Source organism: Agelaius tricolor, unplaced genomic scaffold (genome assembly GCF_023055355.1).
Source record: "Agelaius tricolor isolate 1412-34295 unplaced genomic scaffold, bAgeTri1.0.p SCAF_1, whole genome shotgun sequence".
Taxonomy (NCBI): Eukaryota; Metazoa; Chordata; class Aves; order Passeriformes; family Icteridae; genus Agelaius; species Agelaius tricolor.
This window is the reverse complement of record NW_027269261.1, coordinates 33,039,741-33,060,729: the sequence shown is the minus strand read 5'-3', so window position 1 is coordinate 33,060,729 and position 20,989 is coordinate 33,039,741. Positions and strand designations below refer to the sequence as shown.

Genomic DNA, 20,989 nt, shown 5'->3' with positions numbered 1-20,989 from the left:
TGATTAGAAAGCTATTGTGCATGGACAGAATGTAGCAGTCTAAAGAGCTTTGGGAAGGTTCAAAGTGAGAAGACTTATCCTTAAAGTTGCTCATATATCCTTAGGAGTTTAGCAGTGTGGGTCCAAAATATGACTCTGTAATAGTTACACATCTAAAAATTTTTTCAGTCTTCAGAGCTATAAGGAAAAAATTGTAAAATTGCAGTCAGGTGCTTGCATTAATATTTTTACTAGTTTTGTTCTGTTCTTTACCCAAAATGTTGGCAGTTACGGTATTTAAAAGCTATAGAAAGCAAAAGAAAGTAAGTAATTTTGCATAGCCAGGGGAAGTGCTGAACTGATTACCCTTAAAATTACCATAGATGTCCTATTAGAAGCACTGTTCAATCAGTGTGTTTAAAGTGTGTCCTCTGATACTATTCATTAGCCTTCATTGGTTTTTCCAGTGATGCTGTCTGGGCAAGGGCACAGGATTGTGTAACTGTTGTGTTTGTGTCAGGTGCACAAGTGTAGTGTTTGTGGTGAGTGTTGCTTTCTGGTGCTTTGATAGTGGCTTTTGGCTAGAGAAGTCACTTGTTTGATTTATTGATGTTTCAAGCTTGTTTCTAGTAAAATGTCAGCTAGCAGATAATGACTTTTTCTCCTTTCAAATTAGTATTTTCGGGTGCTCAACACTCTTGTGAAAAGGGTGTTTTCAAAGAATGATTATCAAACAGCTCCCAGAAGAGCAATGCTTGCAGCTGCCTTTGCTATCTTATGACCCCTCTGTATGCATGTCACTGATTCTGTTCCTGTTTGCCAGGATAGGTATGTTTTAGAATACTATCTTGTTTTGTGTCTAGTACTGACCAACCTATCTGAATTGAATATGCAGATTCTTGGGTGTGGTGCTTACACTGAGAAGGATTTCTGGGCTAATTAATCTTTAACAAGCTGAAGTAAAGAAAAAAACCTTGGGTGGTTTTTTGTTTACGTTAAGAAAATGTCTCTGCACAGCTTGCCAGTGTAAAATATTCAAAAACAGTGTATTGTAGGGAATATTTTATGGAACCATGTTTGTAGAAGGTAGGTATGAGGCTTTGTTACAAGGATTGCTATCAATCTTAACAGTAGTAGTGTGATAATTTCTGTATTAGTGGGCACCTTCCTGTCTCCTGTAAATTTAGCTCTTCTACATGTTGAATATCTTGGATATTTCAAGATTACTAGCTAGTGGTCAGGGATCATATGCTTTTTCAAGAAAGTCATTTAAGCATACTGCTCTAGTAAAACTGGAATAATGCCGTTTAAGAGTTTATATGTTCAGTTACCCTACACAGGTTTTGTTTAAATATTACAGATTAAGTAATGATCATGTACCTGATCTTACTTTCCCTATTCCCCTTGAAATACTTTAAAATAATACTGTAATTTAATAGTGTCAAGATTATGCAAGGAGAAAAAAAGCTACTATCTCTTAATAGGATTTTAAATTGTTCATCAATCAAACTAAGACCTTAGACTAAATCCTTGTACTGAAATCACAGAATTGTGGAATGGTTTTAGTTGGAAGGTGCTTCGAATATCCCTTAGTTCCACCCCCTTCTGCTATGGGTGGGAACACCTTTCGTTAGACTGAGTTGCTCAGAGCTCCATCCAGCCCTGCTTTAGGCACTTTAAGGGAGGGATGGGATATCCACCACTTCCCTGGACAACCTGTTGCAGTGTCTCACCACCCCCAGAGTAAAGAATTTCTTCTTAATATCTAATCTCAGCCTGCCTTCTCTCCGTTAAAAGCCATTCCCCCTTGTTCTGTCACTTCATGTAAAAAGTCCCTCTGCAAGTCTCTTGTAGGTCCCTTGGGTACTGGGAGGCTGCAGAGAAGTTGCACCAGAGCCTTCTCTTTGCCAGGCTGAACAATTCCAGCTCTCTCAACCTGTTTTCACAGAAGAGGTGCTCCAGCCCCCATCTTCTTCATGGCCCTCCTCTGGACTCGCTTCAGCAGTTCATGTCATGTTGGGACACACAGCAAAGGTTCATGCTTGTTATTCATAATGGTTTTCATGCTGTGTCTCCCAATAAATGGAAGGAAATGTTTTCATTCTAGTCCAACTGGCACCCTTTTGAGCTGGATTTTACATTGTAATTTGATAAAGCTGTGGGCTGCTGAAAGCGCTGATTCTTTGGTCACTGCAAATCGTTCGGGAGTGGAGAGAGAACTCTTCCAAGTACTGTGCTGAAAGATGCAAGGAGAAAAAATAATGGAAGGAAGGAAGACAAACAAACCAAATGCTTTTAGCTTAATTTAGTGTTAAGAAGGTTGCTGACTTCTGAAAATCCAATTTTAGAAACCTTAAAGTATGCTTAGACTGCAATGCTATGTCTTGATAGAGATGTACAAGTAAATGTCACTGTATGTAAGTGAAGTATGCCTGGGACTTCAGGTGTAGTCCTGAGTGAGGCCCTTGACAGGAGCATGATGTTACTGGTTGTTGCTGGTTCTTACTGCTCTTTGTTTTGGGTTGCTGTTTTGTTGCCAGAGAACTGTAGAATTGGTTTTATGTTCTTTGTTCTATTCCTATATACTCATTTTTCTGTGATGAAAAAGGCTTCCTCTGCTGCTGTTCTGCAGAATGGGAAGATAGCATGCCAATGAAGAAGTTCTTTGTTCAGAGTGCTGCTGGGGTCTTACCTCTCTCATGTATAAGAAGTGGTCTTTCAGCCCCATCAGTCCTTTTGTGCAGTCGGTCTGTTTGTAGGCAAATCCAGAGTTGCCTTGCCCTCAGGGCTGAGTATCTTGGCCATGGCACACTTGTTGGCTCAGCCAAAGGAAATCTTGTGCAGGGAGAAAGGCAAAGGAAGCCAGTGCTACATGTGTGTAGTGTATTCCAGACTGAGCCAGAGCATCCTGTGGTCTTGCTGCACATTTGTCCACTGCCTGTGTTGGCACACGTGTGTTGGTTTTCACATGTATGGGAGAGAAGTCCTGTTTGGGTACTTAGAAGATTACTGAGATGTGGTAAACTGATTTTTTATTTAGTTAGCTAGGGAGTATTGCCAGCCTTAATGACTGTATATTTTGACTGAAATGACTTGTATATCTTAATTTCCCTTTGGCAAAAGCTTTATGTAAGGTATTGAATATCATTTGAACATGAACTTTGTTTAACTAGTAGTGAAAATAATTGCCACAGTTAGTTCTCCATTATTAATGTTTAAACATGTGAATCAGAGGAGTGTTAGTTTGAATGACCTAGCTTATCCCATTTGGTTTAGTTGGATGAGGGAGGAGGAGTGAGAAATCCAGATGGAAAGCACAGAAGCCAGGAGTGACTTCATCAGTTTAAAGCTTAAATTATGCTCAGAGGCAATAGTTGCCTGCATTAACATCAATATCTGGAAAAGGGAAAAAACAACCCAAAACAAATTCAAACCCCATAACCTAAAAACAACCCTCCCCTTCACCTCACCACACTAGAACGCTGAGTTCAGATTTCTGTAATTAGAATTGTTTACCAAACCTGTGTTGAGCAATGTCTGAGCACACAACATGTGTACACTTCACTGCAAGTTCACTGTAAAGTGTACAGTGTAAACCATTATTTTAAAATATTACAACTCCTACTGTGTAACCACATGCTTGCACTTCTGCAGTCAGGGTAGAGCTTACCTGTAAATAAGCAGAAGAATTTTGAAAATTGAATTCATGACATGCTGGTATTTAATGCTCTCTTAAAATAGGGTTTGAAATTAAAAATACTTTCCAAAATGACTCATTTTGACAGAATGACATCAAGAGCAGTGTGGGGACTGACTTAATATTCTAGCAGACAGCTTCCATCAATAACACTTTAGGGATTGAATCTTTTCACATTGTGGGCATCATAATATTATAATCAATAATTTCTGAGATTGAAATTTGAGTCTAATCTGAAAATACTCTCTTGAAAACCTTGAAGTATTCATATGGCTTAAGATGCTGATTTGTCACACATTTTCTACTTTAGTCTCTACTCTAGCAAAATCCCTTAAAGTGGAGCTGCTCACAGTAAACATGCAGACTAAATACCAGTAGTTTGCTTCTAGGTGAAGCATGAGCTCTGTTGCATGAACAGTCAAGGTTTATTAGAAAGTAAAATGCCATTTTTCTTCTGTCAGCCATGGGGTATTTTTCAGTGAGCATGGAGCCAGCACCCTTGGCATCACTCAGCAGTGCAAAGATGAAATCTTGACACTGCCTGAAGTCAGCAGTTACACTCTTGTGACCAGCAGAGTCAGAGGCTGCATGCTGTACACCTTGTTCAAGCACATGTGACTGCTGAACTTTAGGTTGCCATGTCTGAATGGCACTAGTAACTTGGCAAACTTTAGGACACTAAGAATTTATTGTTGATCATGATCTAATTTCTAGAGTGGCCAGTGGTTTTGGTTTTTTTGTTGTTGTTGTTGTGTGGTTTTTTTTTTTTTTGACATTCATGACATAAGAGAACCTTCTAAATTTTTAAAAAAAATAATTTGAGAAGCAACACATGAAATTAACTTGTTGCTAGTAGAGAATTTCAAATGAATAGTCATTCACTATGTTAGTGTTATTTATGAGTTAGTCCAGTTTATTTATGCTGCTGTGGGAGACTTTGGACTTGTCTTCCCATTTGTAAATTACTAATACCTCAGTACTTCAGTATTGTACTTAGACCTATATATTGAATTTTCATTTAAAGCACTTCAGTGCTTATGTTAAAGTCTAGACTGATATTAGCAGTGAATCTAATAGAAATGAATAATTTGAAGGAATCTCATGTGGAAATAGGTAACTACCACTTTCAGCACAAGTACATGACTATAAATGATACTTTAGTGCATAACTGTGCTGTTTTGCTTAGCTTCTCAAACATTGAGTAGAAAATGAATGTCTTTTATTACAAAAAATACCTAGTGCATTTTATATAAGTATATAATTTAATAGTTCTTAAAATATTGTCTACTTTTGGAGTAACTTGCAGTAGCTCAGGAGTATCAGCATTGCATTTCAAAAATAATTGTAAATTATGTATCAGCTAATGTATCTAGTTAACATCCTTTTAAATCAATGACACAGTTGTGGAGTGGTAGACTGCTAAATAACCTTCCTTAAAGCTGTTGAGTAGAAAGAATGCAAATAGGAAGTTTATTCCTGAGCATTTATTACTTCCTTAAAAGAGTAAATTTAAAAAGCCTGCTTTATGTCTTGGTTAAATGTGTTTCATTTGTTGTGAATTGAAAATTTGTCATTGTCTGATTGAGATCACTTGCAGAGAAAATCTGCATCCAAAAATCTTTACATCTACTTCAAGGTAACGTTCAGTTCATGGAAAAATTCTGCAATGTTATTTAAAAAGTTAAACTTTTATTAATCTCAGGCATTTCCTTTGTTGGGTGAAGGTTTTTAAGTTTTCTGTCTTTTTAGAGGAGGTGAAGTGGTCACAAGTACTCAAATAAATAATGCTGAAATTACAAAATTTTCATTGCTGACTTCAATGAGATTGGGCTTGTACCTGTGGCAGGTGTGTCTGTGTACTGGCACAAATGTTTGATATCTACAACTACTCTTTATTTGTATTGTCAGATACAGCTTTATGTATTGGAGTCATGTTTTGTGAATGTTACAGAAGTAGTGAGTAGCTATTGAGTCCATTGCTTAGAAAAGTTCATTTGTGATACAATATTCTGAAATATTTCAGATTTATAATTCCATGGATTAATAATTCTTACGGTTTTTTTTTTTTTCATGTAATGCCTTTCTTCAGTTTGTCTTGTGCTGAAAGGTGTCACAGCTTAAAAGTCTTTCTTTAAGGTTTTCTTTCTATGAAGCAGTTTGTTTAACTTCTGCTGTGAGGAGCCTTTAAAGGATGTTCCTGTGGTTATGACAAACAGAACCGTTTGTGTGTAACCTTGTCTTGCACAAATGACTGGGTCACAAGAGAGTATAAGCTTATTTTCAAAAGTACAGCAAACAAGAACTGGGGATATTTGGGAACTGTTTTGTAATCTTTTTAGTTTCATAAGCCTTTCTTGACTGTCTTTAAGACTTGGTCACAAGCTTCTTTTAGTATTTTAGATGGATTTCAGTGTTTAATGAATCTCTTAATGCTCTCTTTGTTGTAATGAAAAGTGCTAGAAATGTTTAAAGTGTTAGTTTGATGTAAATGGTTTCTGGTAACTTAGGAAAACGCAGTTGTTTTAGTTGTTTTTAGATTCACCCCTTAAAAGCATGTTTAACATAACATGTATTTAACATAAATGACTTGTAACTCTTACATAACTTCTCTTATCAGGAAGGAGGTATAGAATGAACTAGGTAGTTTCACTGGTTACTATTCATAGAAATACACTCAAAGGTCAGAACAACAAGCTTGTGTATTGCCACATGATGACACTTACTTATCCCAATAGCTGTATGGTTTTATACTCCCAGTTTAACTGGGGATTTGGTTGTTTGTTTTTTTTTTACTTTGCTGAGGTTGCAATTCCACTCTTAATACTTTACTTTCCATAACTGTAAAAGAAAACGAATAAAACTGATGATGGCTTTTAGAAATGTTTGCATGTTCTAGAATATTTATATCTGATGATTTTACAAATATTTTAATCTCATTCCACAATTTTGTACCTTTGATGAACCAAAACACTGTCCAAAGTCTATATGGCAGATAATACTGATGTTGAAATTGTCCAGTTTGATGGAACAAGTTTGGCTGATTTCCTGGGAAGTCTCTGAATGCTCTTTTGTTACTAACAGAAATGAAAACTGTGGAACCAATTTACTTGGTCTCTATATTGCGTGTTCATTTGTCCTTAGTGTCATAAACTGTTAACACTTTTTTTCTTTCTTTGCCCCCACTCAGGGAGGCAATAATGCAGGGCATACAGTTGTTGTGGATGCTGTGGAGTATGACTTTCATCTTCTGCCAAGTGGGATCATCAATCCAAAAGTCACTGCATTCATTGGTAAGTGGGACATCTCTAAAAAACAGACAGTACTGTAGTTACAGACTTCTGACACATTAAAATAACAAAATGTATCTGAGAACATACAGGATCAGAATTCTTTTTCTTCATTTTTTCATGGGCCTAGATGGTTTACTGTCTTACCGATACTGCCCTTACTCATTTGTGAAGTTGGGATTACAGAAATTTCTTGTGTCTTGGATAGCTCACCTTTGTTCTTATCTATCCTACCAATGTAAACAGCTAGCTGCCCCGTGTATCTTCATTCTCCCATTCTCTTTTATTTTCTCTACCATTTATCTCTTCTTCTCAGAATACCCTACTCTTATTTAATCTTTAGCCCTGTTAAGTATTTGCCAGTACTTTTTGAACCATAGTTCTTCCCTCCCTTTTCTATTGGATTGTGAAATGAATGCTTAAATCCAAAAGACTTCCACACTCTTGAGTTCTTACCAAGAAGTACTCTCAGGAGACTACATGGGAAGGTTTAGGGCAGTGGCAGGTACTAGGTGATACCAGGATCTGTGTGATCTGTTTGCTTTGTGAAGAGGGGTTTAGGCTATCAAGTCTGTTGTCCCTAAAAAATAACTTTTCTCCCTTGGAATCCTGTTTCCAATCCTTCGCCGTTGGGATTTTTTCCTTTGGATTGCTTGGATGGCCGACCTACTTAATAATGTGGTGTAGCCCATAGAATTTCCTTCTAAAAATGAAGGTAAACATAAAACATATACACACCATTATAACTATCTTTGTGCTTGAGTGCTGTTTCACCAAACAGGTTGGGTCTCTGGGTCACTTAAGGCAATACATTCATGTTGCAGACTTAGCAACACATCCATGTTGCTCCTTTGATACCCAGAGCTCCTGTCCCTTACACAGTATACTTCTCCAAGTCAGGATTCTGTTGCCTTGCTTTTCCTGTCACTGCTTCCTGGATCTCATTGCTTTGCAGTCTTGCCTTTCAGTTTGGTATATATGCCAAGAGCAAGTGGTCATTGACAGTTTGCTAAAGAGCAGCTGAAGAGCCTCTGTCACGAGTTACTTGATTCATAAATAGTCCAGCTGGTAGTGACTGTATACTCTGTCAGCAGTAAATCTGTACTTGATGGGATTTGGTGGTTAATTGCCCCTTTTCAGCTGTTACATTGTGACTTGATAATGGGATAGTTATGGATCAACTTGTCCTGCCTAATACTTCTACAGAAATGGAGCCAGTGGGCATGGAAATAGATCCCTGTTGATGATGGGAAGTTTGGGATGTTAACTGTTCCTAGTTTTGAGGGCTGAGGCAGATGATACTACTTGTATTCTCTTTTGATGTTACTGTACTGTGTTTCTTAAGGTTATTACTTGAAAATGATAAAAAAAGAATGCCCATTTGCCTTGTGTTCTTTGGCAGACTTGGTTGAATAGGAAGGCCCCCATCCTTTAACAATACAGTAGTTGGGACAGAACTTGTAACAAATCCTCTTGCCTCATCTTCTGTCTTTTGGTCTTGCCTGTTCTGAAGCTTTTTCTAGATTCTTTTAAAAAAGGGTAAGGGCAAAGTTATTGAGTATTCAAGTAGAGTATTCCTATTGTTTAGGACTGCATCATGAAGGTAATAGTGAAGAAATCTTCAAATACTTTGTGTTTTGATGTGTAGAATGCTTTTATCTGTGTAAAATTAGGTGATATGCAAATAGTTTTGGATGGCAGATCCCTTCTTCAGCTAGATGTTCTACTGGTAGCTTTGAATCTACTGAGTTTGGTAAGATGGTTCAGTTTTGCTGTGAGAATGCTCCTTCCTAGGCACTCAGTGATGCTGGTTAATTGTATGAACTAGCAGTGTTTTTCTGAGCAATGTGACAGCTGTAGGAAGGTGAGCTTGCTTTTGGTAGGGCTTTTTCCTCTGTTGTTTTTGCTGGTCTCTTAACAGTCACACCTCTATGTACAAAATATTTTGTGTCTGTTTACAGCAAAAAAGTGCCTGAAAGGATGCTAGTGTTTATAATGTAGCAAGCTTTTAGAAAGCAATAAGCTTATTAAAGTGAATTACAAAGAAGGAAGTTAATTTTAGGTATGAGAAAGAGGAAGTTGGATTTCAGACCGTTCTACGATTCTGTTCCTGTTTGTACTGGTCTAAATTGAAAGTTTGTTGCATTTATTAGGAAGATTCAATACATGTAGGTAGAAATGCATACTTTAGGAGCAAATCTGGCTTAGACAAATTCCTAAGAATCAAAATTGCAGTAAGTTAAAGAACTTAAAATGCTCTGCACACGGTATATGAAGTGTCTTTGAACTGTTTGAAATATTTTTTCTCATGCTCAACATAATTAATTAAATTTTATATAATGTTTTTCTTCAGGAAATGGTGTTGTTATTCATTTGCCAGGACTCTTTGAAGAAGCTGAAAAAAACTTAAAGAAAGGAAAAGGTGAGAATTTGAAGATAGTACTTTTAAAATAGTTTGTGGCACACTACTCAAATTATTTAGATGGAGGATACCTCTGTAGAGGTTACATACAATGTATTTTTCCACAACTCCTTTTAGCTGTTGCTTTCTGACAGTAATCTTGCTGTAAGTGCCAGAGCCCTCATGGGAAGGCAGATAAAAGGAATCTCTGTACAGTTTCAGAATATAATCTAAATCCAAATTGTCTGAAGATATTTTTCTTTGCTTAAAAAAGTGAATTTAAGAAGTGAAATGGCTTTTTTAAATGTGTTAACCTGTTCAAAGTCATTCTACTTCTTAGAATATTGGTGTACACTTTGACCATGTTAATGTAAAGAGGTGCTCTGGTAATCACTTCTTGATTCAGAACTCAGTTTTTGGATACTTCAGGTTATGTCTATAGCTATGCTTGGCAGCAGGCTCCTAGAAATGGGAAAAATCAATGGTCTAGATTATTCAGAACCAAAAGAGCTACTAGTTGTTTGCTAAAATTGAAGAGCTAGTAGCTTGAATTCTTCTTCAGAATAAGTCTGATTTTCTCAGCTTTATAGGTTGATGCCAAGTTTTAATTACTTAAATTACTTTTTTTTTCTCTGTAATGTGATTGCTCAGTCTTAAAATAGATTGACTGAAGACTAAGCATGAAAAGTATTTATACTTTATACATCAGAAGAACAAAAATGCTATACAAAACATAATTTAAACTATTTCATTTTGCCTTTAAAGGACTGGAAGGCTGGGAAAAGAGACTAATAATTTCTGACAGGGCTCATATTGGTAAGTTCCTGTTTGTGGTTTGTTTTTTGGTGGTTTTTTTTTTTGTTTGTTTGGTTTTTTTTGGTGGCTTTTTTGTTAATTTTTGCTTTTTATGGACTTTTTGTGGCAGTAAAAGTGTGATAATTTTTAGCCATCTTTTTATATAGGTCCTTTTCTTTGGATCTCTTAGGTCTCCCTGGGTTGATTTTCATTTATTGAAGGTCCTAGAAAAAAAAAATCACTCAGAATCCTCCCAGGTTTATGTTCTAGTGGTATTCTTTTAAATCCTATTCCATACGCATCACCTAGGCAGGAAAGCAGGTTCACTTTTTAAGTCAGAAGCACGGAGCAGTCCGAAAGCACTGAGCAGTGACTTGACTCAGGATTCGTTCCCCTTTTGGTGAAAAGTGGTGCTGCTCACAGTAGCAGTTCTGCTGGGAAATCAGGTGACCCGGTGTGACTTGAAGCTGATGATCTCCCTACCAAGGAAATTGCCACTTGTTTCCTAGAGGAGATTTAGTGGGAAGGACTCTGTAGGGATGAAGAGAATGGCTGCCCTCCTTGGGAGGAACTCATCTGAGAAGCACTGAATCCAGCCTGTGCTTGAGACAGCACTGCAGTTCAAAGCCTGAAGTAAAATAGTACTGAGTCCAATCCACCAACACAGAGGTTTAAAAACTCTTCCTGTACCACTCCTACTACATCTTTATGGCATAAATTCATCCTTTAGATTAGCTCTATAGATATTATAACATTACTGCTGCCTCTGAAGTAATTTTCTGAAGATGCGAACTGTTTAGGACTTTATAAAATAAAAGCTTGTAACACAGGGGGAAAACAGTTTTGCTTTTGGTTTCACTTTCTTTGGTTTTGCTTGTTTTGTTTTTTACGCCAATCTGGAATAGTTTAGTGAGTGACCTTATTGACATTTATTTCAAAGTAAATATGTTTTTAGTTCGGAGTAACGAATGAGATTGAAATAGTTGAGTAATTGTTTCTAAGTTACCAGTATCTTTTCTGATAATTCTGTAGGTGAATTATTTGGAAATTGCTCGATCACTACAAAAACTGTTCTGTGGTGATTATATTGCAATGGCAGTGCTGTGAATTTTTCATAATTAAACAGATTGTGAGTAAAAAGGACCAATTGCTGTCACTCATAATCATTTAACCTCTTCACAGAAATGAGCTTTCATAATGCCCTTATTTAGAAAGTTTTGATGACAATTTGAAAGTCTGTTACCATGATAAAAATGTCTTCTCTAAAATGGGTATTGATCTCTGAATGATTAGTCTGTAACAACAGATCAGCTAAAGGTAGGTTCACACTGCTGGGCATGGTGTAATTCTTTAAAATATGGGAATGCATGGAAATAAACTCAAAGCCAAATCGGTAAGGCAAACAGGAAAACCACTCTTTGTTCTGGAGAGATTAACATACTTTATTACATGGCTCTTTCCTGTGCAATATGTAGATAGTTTTTAACTTTCAGGAAATGGTGCTTCAGAAAACCAGTTAAATTAATTCTGTTAGCCTATAAGCTGTGCACCAGCCCACCAATCTTTGTATTTGACATGAGTCTTGTTAGATTTTGGGGATGTGGGGGGGTGGGGGCGTGGACGTTTGCATGTCTTTTGAGTTTTGTTGTTCTCTTTTGGTTTTTTGTTTCTTTTATGGTAGACAAAGTACTGATACAAGGGATACTTTGCATAATCTTTATAATTAATAACAATATAATGCTTAAAAACACAGGGGCTTATGAAGTTGACTTCTGTTGACATAGCAGACATTGGTAGGAGCTTTTGTATTTTCAAATGTGTTTTAATTGATGTTGCCTAAAATTGTTTAAGAAATCTGTAAAATGGGTGAGAATGTTAACTTTCAGGTCTCACCTGAATTTTAGCAGTATGACCTTTTTTTTTTACTGTATCCTATTTCCAGGATTTTTTTTTAACTACATTTTTTCTTTGTTTGTCCATACATTCTTTGGGGCCACTACAAAGCCAAAATGTCTTAGTTATTCTGTGGGATGTGCATACTCACTTTGCAAATATTCTACAAAATAAACACTTTTTTAAAAGTCTCTGAAAAAACTTAGAACTCTTCCTTGTGAAAAAATGTAAGAGGAAAGAAAAAACTCCTGTAATTTTATTTGCCTTACTTCAGTGTGTATATTTATTTTCCACATTGGTAAACAGAGTTGGTCTGAAGAAATCATTGCTGATATAATTTGTTTCACAAATTTTCAACTTAAGTTATTTTATTTTCTTAGTGTTTGATTTTCACCAAGCTGCTGATGGCATCCAAGAACAACAGAGGCAAGAACAAGCGGGAAAGAAGTAGGTGGTTTTATTTTGTCAAACATGGGATGACTTTGTACAAACAGGACTTAATTCATTGAATCTCTGTTTTGCTTGGTCAGTGGGTTAAAAAAATTATCCATGTGACTCTTGAATGTGGACTATGCAGGGATTATTTCTTACACTTTTATCTTCCAGTGAAAGATTATGTGCTTAATTAAAGGGCTCTGTCTTTTTATTCTGCCTTATGAAAAGGTTTCTAGTTGTTAATTTGCTAGTTTCTGCTTCCTAGTGTTTTAATTGTTTACTGGAGGTATTTGTTTCTATATAAATGTATTTCTCTTTATGAAGAACCCCTTTGGCATCTCCAAATAACTGAAGGTGCATGTAGCTGTTCACATTGTCTTCTACAGAATGCTACTGACTTTCTGAAGCTTTCAAAACTTTTAGAAACTATCTTGCTATGTTTTTAACTTGTGCTTTCCAAGTTGGTCACTAGTTCTTGGGGCTGGGGAAAAAGCTGGCAGAATTAACAGTGACCTGTCTACAGCTGGGGAGCAGTGTAGTGCTATGGACTTCTCAAATAACAGTAAACTTGGAAGACCTTCCAAAAAGAGAGATCACATAGATGAAAAGTAATTGAGACATACTCATCTGAAAAATGTTTCATCCATGATAATAAGCTTTAAGAGAGTGTCTGATTTGGGTGTATCTTGCTTCACACAGGTTGAAGCCATTGAGTGAAGATTTGTCAATGATTTTTACAAGGAATCATTTTCACATTTGTCTGCACTGTACCAGCTCTCTTGTTACCTGCTGGTTTAGGGTTTAAAAAGCAAACAGAACATATAGATAGATATGGAAGAATATTCTTATTTTAATGAGCTATTATCAGTGTGTATCAGCTATTCATCAATATTTATGGGGCACAAGCTAACATTGCTATATGACAATATTTACAGTTAAAAACACTGTCAATCAAATCAGTTACTTGAGAGAAGGCATTACTCTATTGGTTATTAAAGATTATTAGGGAAAATGAGATTAAATAGCTTTTAAAAAAACCCAGGAGAAAAGTTACATTCAAAGGAAAAGAAACCTTAAGTCACTCTTAAAAGTGCTAAATTTCTTCTTTCTGTGGAGGTCCTGATATTCTACAACATAGAGTTTTCAAGCTTGTTAAAATTGCCCTATTTCCTCCTAAATTTTAAGGCTAAACAACTGTAATGAGGAAAGTAGTACTACAGGCTGGCTAAGAACAGGCTATCACAGTCTCTTGTTTGTTGGGGACAAGGAATTAAAATAGTCTGCTGGCATATCTTACTGCAGATTGACTACGTGCTGTGGTTGGTGTTAAAATTCTTTTGTGCCTAAGCCTTTGAACTATTACCATTAGAATTACCACTCTAAATGTTCAGTTTATTTTTTTCTTTTAACTGGATGCTTTTGCTTGGTCAAATGTAGCTCAAAAACCATCACCAATAAGGCTCATCATGTAGCTTCCCTTGCAGAAAGGTTATAGAAAAACCTAATACAATCTAATCTAAAAAACTAATACAGTGTATTCTGCTTATACAGTTGTTTTAGCTTCTGTAAGTACAGTCTTCTGACAACTTTTTTATTAATTGGTATGTCTTAATGAAAGAAAATAAATGGAAACCAACCCTTCTCTCTGTGGAGTGTGTGAATTGGGGTGGAGGCTGGAGGCTAGAGTCAGTTGTTAAAGCCACAGTGTCCTGGTCTGGTTAAATGATACAGTGTGCTGCAAAGTTCATTAGAATGTTTGGTTTTTTTTTTGGACTGGAGGTAAACATCACTCCCTGAGTGAGATTACTTGGTATTGAATCTATTTGGAAGAACTGAAGTTTTTTTCCATGGTATTTTTGAATCTAATCCAAACTGCTAAGGAGTTATATACTTAGTATGAGCTATATTTCTGTTCACTCACATATCAAGTGATACTCAATAACATAAAGTTTTGATATGACCTGTGCCTCCTACTTTACCTGAAGACCCTCTTAAACTGAGTTATGGTATGGTACCTTCAAGGCAGTTTGAAGAACTATGGGACACTCTGCATATGCAGAATTTATAACTGAAGAAGAGTCTGTGCCTGATTGTGGTGGGGGAAGAACCCAAACCAGTTAAACTAGGTGCATAATTAAGCTTAGCAACATGTAGCACACTTCTGAAAATTTTGCAGACCTGTTCACTTCTCCTAAAAAGTTACTTAATGTATTGAGCATGATGGGGAACATATTTGATAATCTGCCTGTGATGAGTGCAGTTTGGCTGCATTTTGATAGCTACTTAGCATGACTCTGGCAGAAGACATTCTCTGAAGTAGCTGTACTTCTCTCACAGTAAAGTCAGTGCAAGCAAATTTTATATCATATCATCAGGACTTAAACTGGAAAAGGCTTTTCGGGGGTAAGGGCAGGTAAGGGTAAGAAAAAAAATTCAGTTTTTCAGAATCAGCTACAGTGGAAAATCTATGCCTGAACTCTTAACATAGAGCATTTTGAGTGTCTCTGTCACTTCTGGATGTTTGGCAGTGTCTTCTGTTTTCCTGGCTCCAGCTGAGGTATTTAGAATGAAATGAAATATTTCTTATACACAAACATAAAATCCATACTCTTTGTGCTGTTGCTTTAGGGAGGACTTTTTTTAGGTTTTCAGGACAGTGTTTTAGGAAGATGTTTATTTAGTTTCGGTTCATAATACTGAAGGATGTTTTCTTACATTTGGTTCCTTAAGTAAAAATTTTAGAATTGTGTAAAAATAAATATGTAAGCATTCACTAAAGTACAAAAAATTATTGGTTTAAAAACAGAAGTATGTAGAAGATGAACATATTTGCTTGTATAAACAGATATTCTGACACTAGATTGCATCCTAAAAATATCTTTTGCTTTAAATGCTTGAAGCAAGGTTAAATGCTCACAATTAATGGCATTTCATTTTATGCTAAGGATGGAATAGCTTTAGAGAAAAAACACCTTTATATCAATAACTCTTTATTATTATTATCTTTTCAAAGTCTGGGAACTACCAAAAAAGGAATTGGTCCAGTATATTCTTCAAAGGCAGCTCGAAGTGGACTCAGAATGTGTGATCTTGTTTCTGATTTTGATGACTTTTCTGAGAGGTAATTACTGTACACAGTTGTAAGTGGAGTTTTCAGTTTCTGGATAGTACCCTGTGTAAGAAATTACATCTGGTTCCTGTTAATTTTCTTAATTAAAAGTTCTTTTAAAATAAAAAATATATAATTTTATTAAATTATACAATCATAATTATTATCATAATTCATTGTTTGAAATGGTTAAATTACCAAATAACTGCAGATATGTAACCAGTAAAAATCAAGGGTTGGTGGGAAGAAAACAACAGAAACCTCAGTCAAGCATTTTTGCCTTTCAGGTTCAAAGTCTTAGCCAATCAGTACAAAGCAATATATCCTACCTTAAAAATAGATATTGAAGGGGAATTGGAAAAGCTGAAGGTAAGCCTGCTTCTGTCTCTCTGATTATATAATCACTGTGTGCAGTTAGTGATATGTATGTCCCTTGGTGTGACTGATGCTTGTGCTTGTGTGAGGAGTTCCCTGTGTCACGGGAAACCATGTGTATCAGTGCTGCAGAGTCTGCTGCTATCCTTAAGGACACTCTTGGCCCTGTTTTATGTTTCAAAACTTACTTTCAAGAGAGATACTCAAATTTTAAGAAAAAGGGTTGTATGGGGTGATTTCTTCTTGACTTAGTTCTACTCAAACATACAGTCTAGGAGAAAAAACAGGATTGTAGGTGGGGGAAGTATGTTTCGTTGTAAAGCAGAATGTTAAGCCCTTGTCTCAGAAAGTTAAGAATTGAAGTAAATAGTTTTTCAAAGTAATAACTTGTAAAAAAAAATACTGTCTAGCAACACAGAAAAATGGAAATTGATAGTAGCAGAGCTAATGAAGCCTGATTGCCAGTGAACTAGTCCTATGGTTAATAATGAATTCTGATTTGATGTTTTCCCTGAGGTTGGGACAGTTGAGAGTTTCCTCTCTGGTATTAGGTTTTATTTGCACAGCATCCAACTTATGTGAAAATCCTACTGAGGTGTCTTACTGTTCTACCCAACCTTTTTATTCATGCTTCTTGTAGAAACCTGCGTGAGATTTTTTTAACCCTTAAAATGTCAACCAAATATGACATTGTTTAAAACCACTGAGATGTGTGGGGAACAAGGAGGGCACACACAATTACATGATAATTCTTTGAGAAAAATCAGGCCAAAGAAATCATCCTTTCTCTACCTTTAATTTTTACAGCTCTATAGTAGAAAAATTGGAGTTCTTAGCACTTCTGTTTGCTTTACTTTAAGTAAAGCCGGTTGCACATGTGGTGTTGTATTTTTATTAGTTTGTAGGTCTAGAAACCAGTTTCAGTTGATTACTTCATAATGCTTTATAGTTTACTTAAAGCAATTCAGGATTATGGACTATCTGAAACTCCTTGTTAAGGTGGAAACATCACACATATTTGTAGCTTGAAGAAAATTACTTGTCTTATGCTAATGTACTTGATTCCACTCTGAAAGGCAACGTGTTACATTTCACGTGGAGTAAATTGTTAAAATGAGAACTTCCATGTGTTCTCATGGAGAAAGGCTGTGTACCAAGTGATAATCTGAACATTATTGGCTTCTTGCATCCAGCTACTCAGTGGCATTCAGGCATTTGATGCTGAATTCCAATAAATAACTTCACTTTTACTTAAAAATTATAGCTCACACTTGTGTGCATTTGTTAGCTGCAGATGGCCAGAAGCTGAACTCCCTACATGCAGGTTTTGGGAGAGACATTTTGAACACTTGGAAATGAAAGACCGAATACAATACAGTGATAATTCTCATGCTTTGAATGTTTCTAAAGCTTTCAGAAGTTTGGATTTTTCTTTCCTCCTTATCCTTCCCAATTTTTTCTTTCCTCTTAGGGAGGGTGTACATATCTGTTGTGTAAATCTGAATTTCACATTCTTCCTCCCTTCGTTCACATTGTGGCATATTTAACATTTCTTTGTTTGCTTTTCTTCTTCAAAAGGAATATGAGCATTTTTATGAGGGAACAATAGCAATTCTACTCTGGCTGCCTTTATCATAATGAAATTATACTATACAATAGTCTTTTGTGTTATTCAGGGCTACATGGAAAAAGTAAAACCAATGGTAAGGGATGGTGTTTATTTCATGTATGAGGCTTTACATGGACCACCAAAGAAGATCTTAGTTGAAGGTGCAAATGCAGCACTGCTGGACATAGATTTTGGTAGGTATGGTCTTTTTGAGACACATATTGATATACACTTGCATTGTAAAAAAGGAACATTAAATATAAACTCTCCTGTTATAAGCTGTTCTCATGGCAGAAGTTGTTTTTGTTTTGGAAGAGCAGCACTCTCTATGACTAGGAAATAATACGGGGTGGGTGAGTGGGTTGTTAATTAAATTATTTCAAAAAGCTGTAGATTCTCCCAAGAGTAATAATTTGAATGGCATTAAAGATCAAGTAGCTCCTCTTAGAGTGTAGCTATTACTTCAGCATCTCTAAGTTGTAAATGAAATCACTCACTGTTTTTTACATCTGTGGAAATCACTTGAGAATAAAAATGGAGAGCTTTGAGAGGCAAAGCATATATGCAAAATACTTCTTGACTTTTGAAAAATCAGCTTGCTTTTTAATGAAGGTCTTTAGATAACACTCAGTTTTCCATTGTTTCACATTGTTGGGAAAAGTGTTGGTAATCTGGATTGCTAATGAGGAAAAACTGAAAAGATTACCCCAATCTATTTGATATTAAAAATGATGCAGTTTTTCTTAAAACACTGTAAGTTTGCTAATAAATTAGAAGATTCTAGATAGCAGAAGCTACCCTTTTTTTTAATGGGAGGATTGTTTGGTTATTACGTTATAACGACAGATAATCTGCCACTCGGTGAGCCTGTGTGATTGGCTCCTGCATTTTGTCACATTTTTCTTCAGTCTCACTGGCCTTGTAACAGCATCATTTTTATTGTTAGGAAGATGCTAACACCTGAAATGGAAGCCTATAAGGACTGCTGTAAAACAATTATGAAACTGGCATGCACTCAGCTTTCAACCAATATGAGTTGTGGTATTGGGCATTTTCAAACGTACTCAGTCTGAAAGCCTCTTATTTTAAGAGTAAGATGTGTCTTAGATTAGTCTCTGTAAGTACAAGCACCAAACTTTCTCATAATTGAGTATTAGAAGACACATCCTTCTTTTTACAAGACAAAAAAAGAGGAAAGAAGTCTTCAGATATACTTGTCACAGGGAAATCTTTGATGCAAAACTGAGATATTTACAAAAAAGTCTATGAAGGGGGTTTTTTTTCTTGTAAATGGTGAGCATTTTGGATTTCATGTAAATAGAAGGTTCAGGCAGTCTGAAACACATCAGGTATATCTATAATACATGCAGAGTTGTTCAGATTAGTTTGATTTTTTTCCTGCCTCTGCTGTGAGACCCAAACACACAAGAAAATCTGTTCTCCATAGGTAGATACCATCAGTGGATTGGGCACTTGTGTTAACAATAGACAAGCCCTAGTCAAAAGGTTTGGCACTGCCAGTTTGATTATTAATCATTCTGAATGAGGCTATTGTCTGTGCTTTGTTGCATAGAAATCTTAATATTGAAGTGAGTTTTGTGAATGTGTGTCTATTGGCTGTGAGGATAGTAAATCCCCAGGCTTGCAGTCCAGTCCATCCCACTTTCCTGGAGCCTATAATGAAGCTCACATGTGCATTTGTCTGGGAATGGGGGGGGGCTGGTGTGGGGATGTGTGGTCTTCTGTGTTTTTAAGCACAGAGTAATGACAAAGCAATGTAAATATATCAGACTGGGAGGTGAAAGTGAGTAACAACTGTTCATTGACTCTGGTTTTGACATCCACTGGCTATATTCACCTGTCAGTACTAAGAAAAGTTTTACTACTGTGTTCTAAGATTAAAAACTGATTGATTAATGCTTGCAAACTGCTGTTACGTATCACCTGTAAGCCTGGATCTGTCTCTGGAATGATTTGAGATACCTGAAGCTAATCTGTGAAATCTCACTGATCAGTCTCTGAAGGATTTTTGACTTTGTACAGATGTCTATATTGCTGAAAGAACTGTATTGCTTTTAATTCCTTTTGTCTTGGTTGTTCCTCTCTTACCTATCTCTGATTCATATCAAAAGATGTACAAAAAAAGTCTGACACAACAGGTAGAAGTGTCTTGCTTATGCGCAGTTATAGTGAGGCTGAAATATTTGTTCAAAATTCAGCTGGGGACTGGCATGCTCAGTTTCATTTGCCATACTTAATAATAAAAGGTATAAACCTAAGGATTTTGAGATATTCAAGTCTCTTCTTTGCAGTCCAGGCTGCATTTTAAATGACAGCTGAATATTTAACTAGAGACAGACCTGTACTACTAGACTGTATTCCAGTCGTCTTCTTTTTTTAAAGATCTTTTTTCATTTGATTATGCAAACAAAGTTGTTCTTTCCAGAACTCTGCATTTCATTGCAATTTCTTATCCTTATAATGTGCTGATTGGTTTGTAGAGTTTGTATTTTATTTTTCCTCCAAAAATTGAAAATAGTAAATCTCCATTCTCTAAACTTTTAATACTGTTTTCTTAAGAGTCTCCCTTGAAATTTTTGCATCAATTAGTGAGTTTATTTAGTGTAAGAAAGCAAGGTGTGTTTTTCTGGTGTCTTACTCCAGTTTTTTACCTGTACCATCATTCAGAATTGTTATGTAGTACATTTTTACCAGTTGAAGTAGTAAGATTTCTACCTTTTCAAATGAAGGTGGATCAGATAATGTACATACAAAACTGAGAGCTTACTTAATGTGTTCTTGACTGTAAAATACGTTTATTGTGTGTTTTGATTTTGAGTGTTGTAAAATCTAGGTAAGTGCAGTGCAAGTACTGTCTCTCACCAGGTTAGACTTTTTTGAAAAAAAGGCTTAAACCCAGTGTTTTAATAATTTCCCAAACCAAATGTTTTGGTCTTTAATAGGCACATATCCTTTTGTGACTTCATCAAACTGCACAGTTGGAGGTGTGTGCACAGGACTGGGCATGCCGCCGCAGAACGTGGGGGAAGTGTACGGGGTGGTGAAAGCCTACACAACCAGGGTTGGAATTGGTGCCTTTCCTACAGAACAGGATAACGTGAGTATTGCAGCCTCAGGTGTGACCTGCTGGGTGAAATGACTTGGTGTGTCTTGTCTGAATTTTATTAAGTCAGTGTTAGCAATGGTAAGTGACAATGTGTTTGGATGTCTCAATCTTCTGATTCTAGACTGAGCTTACAGGATTGCCAAACATGATTGCAACTTTCTTAGATATTTCTGTGGAATAGAAGGTTAGAGCAGGAACAAATTTTGTCAAGTTTGCCTAAAAATTGTTCTCTTGAATTAGAAAGAACATTTTGTATTGCTGTCTTCATCCAAGTGGACAGCA

General features: G+C 36.2%; 1 protein-coding gene across 1 annotated transcript in view; it reads left to right on the top strand.

The window, feature by feature from the left end:
* The window catches only part of ADSS2 (adenylosuccinate synthase 2), a 37,204-nt gene that overhangs the window by 8,005 nt on the left and 8,210 nt on the right, over nucleotides 1-20,989 (top strand). Inside the window, exons 2-9 of the mRNA XM_071429068.1 lie at nucleotides 6,864-6,966; nucleotides 9,317-9,385; nucleotides 10,130-10,180; nucleotides 12,433-12,499; nucleotides 15,501-15,608; nucleotides 15,884-15,965; nucleotides 17,648-17,774; nucleotides 20,544-20,698. Of these exons, the coding sequence (XP_071285169.1) occupies nucleotides 6,864-6,966; nucleotides 9,317-9,385; nucleotides 10,130-10,180; nucleotides 12,433-12,499; nucleotides 15,501-15,608; nucleotides 15,884-15,965; nucleotides 17,648-17,774; nucleotides 20,544-20,698 (762 nt within the window). The remainder of the gene's footprint in view (nucleotides 1-6,863; nucleotides 6,967-9,316; nucleotides 9,386-10,129; nucleotides 10,181-12,432; nucleotides 12,500-15,500; nucleotides 15,609-15,883; nucleotides 15,966-17,647; nucleotides 17,775-20,543; nucleotides 20,699-20,989) is intronic.